Below are 3816 nucleotides of genomic sequence, written 5' to 3' on the forward strand. Positions count from 1 at the left end.
TGCGAAACGCATTTTAGTCAAACCCATTCGCGGAATGCGGACGGCCGTTATATTATTCGATTGCCATTCCGAAATAATCAGCCTCCCGTTCTGGGCGATAGTTATAATCTCGCTCAACGGTTGTATTCCAAAACGGAACGACGATTACTTCGCAATAGCGACCTTGCTGCGGAATACAATAAATTTCTCGCTGAATACGAAGTTTTAGGGCACATGGAACAGGTTCGCGATTCCACCTCGCGCCGTCGGCCTGTTTATCTCCCTCACCATCCCGTGATCCGGGAAAGCAGCTCGACAACCAAAGTGCGCGTTGTATTTAACGCTTCGAGTGTCACGTCCAACGGCTTTACTCTGAATGATTGCTTATTAGTTGGGCCTAAGCTTCAAAACGATCTCGGCGGAGTTTTGCTGAATTGGCGTTTCTATCGTTACGTCTATCTGGCGGACATTGAAAAAATGTTCCGTCAGATCCTAGTACATCCCGACGATGTAGATTACCAGAGAATCGTCTGGAGACCGAATCCGCAAAGTCCGGTCCTATTCGTACCGTCTCCTCACTGGTTACATACGGCACGGCTAGCGCACCGTATCTCGCGATCCGTGTTCGACATCAGCTTGCCGACGATGAGTCTCGTCGCTTTCCGCAAGCTGCAAAAATCCTTAAAAATTCGGCCTACGTGGACGATCTCTTATTTGGTGCGAATGACATCGCGTCCGCTATACAATTGCGCGCTCAGCTTAACGATTTGATGCATTCCGGCGGATTTCACTTGAGAAAATGGGCGGCTAACGATCCACAACTCTTGTCAATTATTCCATCCGGCGATCACGAGTTATCATGCGATCACGCATTTGAAGAAAATACAAGTCTAAAGGTCCTTGGCGTCGCTTGGCGCCCGACCGACGATGTATTCTTTTTTCGAACCACAGAATTCACGGAATCGCGAACCACGAAGCGGACCGTCCTATCATTTATCGCGCGGCTATTCGACCCCTTAGGTTGGGCGTCGCCCGTCGTAATTGTAGCGAAAATACTGATGCAGGATCTGTGGCTTCAAAAAATCGATTGGGATGAGATTATTCCCGCGTCACTTCTGCAAAGATGGCAAGATTACGTTAGCAGTCTTCCTAAGCTTTCTAATTGCCGTATGCCACGTTGGCTTAATACCTACGATCCCGATCACGCGGTGGAGATTCACGGATTCGCCGACGCGTCACAGCGTGCCTACGCTGCTGTCGTCTATTTACGGGTTCGCCACTCGCCTAATCGAATTTCGGTTTCGCTGCTCGCTGCCAAATCAAAAGTGGCGCCCTTAAAAACGATTGCCATTCCCCGCCTGGAACTTATGGCTATCGTACTCCTAGCACGTTTAATAAATCACGTTTTAGGCGTGCTCGAGAATCCGGATATACCGATTTACGGCTGGACAGATTCCACCGTCGCACTAGCGTGGGTCAGTCAACACCCCTCAAAATGGCGAACGTTCGTCGCTACGCGAGTCTCCGAGATTCAGACGAAATTACCGACAGCGAAGTGGCATCACGTGCCGACAATCAGCAACCCCGCGGATTGTGCTTCGCGCGGTATTTCGGTAGAAGAGTTTCGCGTCCACCCGCTGTGGTGGTCAGGCCCGGCCTGGCTAAAAGATCCTCCCGTCTCTTGGCCAGAGAGAAAAAAATTGCAGGACAAATTATCGGACGAAATAGGGTCAAACGTGAATGCCGAAGTTCGCGTCGCTACCGTAGATAATTCAAAGTCCGCTCCGGCAGCGGATATATTCAATATCCACGAAAATTTTACGTCGTGGGGAAAATTGCTTCGCGTCACAGGTCACGTGTTTCGTCTCTTTAGAACGCATAAAACCAGCAACAAAGCGAGCGAAATGGCGGCCGGGGTATTGACGAGCCTTGATGTCAAGAGAGCGCGGATCTTCTGGATCCAACGATTACAAGCCCTAAGCTTCAATGCCGAACTCATCGCGTTGCGTGGGAATTCTCCGCTAAGCAAATCGAGTCCTCTGCGTTCGCTAACGCCGTTTCTTGACGAAAACGGCATTATTCGGCTTGGCGGGAGACTCCGCCACTCCTTACTCTCATACGATGAGAGATTTCCGGTGATCCTTCCGCGTCACCGCATTACCGAATTAATTGTCGATCAAGCTCACTTGCGATCCTCGCACGGAGGTCCGCAACTTACTCTACGCGTATTACGTCAAAATTTCTGGATTCTTGGTGCGAGATCTCTTGTCAAATTCCGAATAAGAAAATGTATGACATGCATACGCGAAAGCGCGAGGACCGCAAGTCAGCTCATGGGCGATCTACCGTCACCGCGAGTGACGCCATCGCCCACCTTTTCCCACTGCGGAATAGATTATGCCGGCCCCTTACAAATCATACCGTATGTCGGTCGCGGTCAGACCTCGCGGAAATATTACGTCTGCATTTTCGTATGTCTCGCAACTCGTGCGATTCATTTAGAGTATGTCTCTGATTACTCATCGGAGGGCTTTCTTGCGGCCTTTCGAAGATTCGTTAGTCGACGTGGACTTCCATCCGATGTCTATAGCGACAATGGTACGAATTTTGTAGGGGCCGACCGTGAGTTGCGACTCGCATTTATAAAAACATGTAAAGATCGCGCCGTCCACGATCACCTTGTCACTGACGGTGTACAGTGGCACTTTATACCCGCGGCGTCTCCACATTTCGGGGGACTCTGGGAGGCGGGAGTAAAGAGTTTTAAATATCATTTAAAGCGCGTTATCGGAGGTCATACTCTGTCGCAGTTGGAATTCGCGACTCTTTTGTGCCAAATCGAAGCCTGCCTTAACTCCCGTCCTCTCGCCGCATTGACAAGCGATCCGGACTCCTTCGAGGCGCTCACACCGGGGCACTTCCTGATAGGTCGCCCCCTTTTGAGTGCACCGGGAGAGTCTGTCTTAGAAATTAATGAGAATCGTTTGTCAAGATGGCAAAGGGTGCAGGCCATGCACGAACAATTTTGCAAAGCATGGTCTTCTGATTACTTGCACACGCTTCATCAGAGGCAGAAATGGCGAACGGTAGAACCACCGATTAAAATTAACGACCTCGTAATAATAAAAACCCTCTGCTTCCCCCCGCTAAATGGGACATGGCCAGAGTCATCGAGACACACCCTGGCCCAGATGGTCACACGCGCGTCGTGACCGTTCGCACCGCGTCTTCAACGCTTAAGCGCCCGATTACTAAAATCTGCCCACTTATTAGAACAGACGAGTAACTGTCTCTTACTCATTGTAAAGATCTGTCAAACATTCCGTCTGCTATCGTTCTATTAAAATTTTAACATACTAGAATTTGTTCATCAGTCCGTTTCGTAGTTTGTACGAGGCGGGCGGTATGTTCAGAAATCGAATTGTATTTTTCGGCATGTAGGCTGATTGTGTTTGACCACGAGTTGTTTGTTCGATATCCATTCAAGAATCACGTTATGATTTCGGTATCGATACAGATTATACACGTGATCACCCGATCCTGTACGCGTGATATTGTAAGAATGTGAAAATTCCGGCGTTTTTCGTGCCTGACTCTCGCAGAGATCAGGCCCCCAGTTCTCGTTCGACTAGCGATCCGAACACAGCGATTCTTGTGTTATCATTCAGCGTTGACGAAACGTTAACGATCGTCAAACATAGTCGTGTATTATCAAAGTTATTAACATTTTATTAAAGACTTTGGATTTAATTGTTATTCGGAGCAGTTTTGTGTTTTTTATTCCTACACATCGACTTAATGCGCGGACTCTCCGAGACAGTGGCCGTAACCGGATAT

The 3816-nt window shown here is 48.9% G+C and overlaps 1 protein-coding gene across 1 annotated transcript; it reads left to right on the top strand.

Moving 5' to 3' along the window:
* Window positions 1–749: 749 nt before the first annotated feature.
* Window positions 750–3191, top strand: LOC114939661 (uncharacterized). Its single transcript, XM_029314028.2, has one exon. It carries the CDS (start codon window positions 750–752, stop codon window positions 3189–3191), a length of 2442 nt encoding a protein of 813 aa, XP_029169861.2.
* The last annotated feature ends 625 nt before the right edge of the window (window positions 3192–3816 follow it).

Source organism: Nylanderia fulva, unplaced genomic scaffold (assembly GCF_048542155.1).
Source record: "Nylanderia fulva isolate GAGA-0341 unplaced genomic scaffold, ASM4854215v1 Scaffold504, whole genome shotgun sequence".
In the NCBI taxonomy this organism is placed as follows: domain Eukaryota; kingdom Metazoa; phylum Arthropoda; class Insecta; order Hymenoptera; family Formicidae; genus Nylanderia; species Nylanderia fulva.

What these genes read in the sequence shown, in the direction of transcription:
- LOC114939661 (XM_029314028.2), top strand. Translation starts at nt 750, where the DNA reads ATGCATTCCGGCGGATTTCACTTGAGAAAATGGGCGGCTAACGATCCA.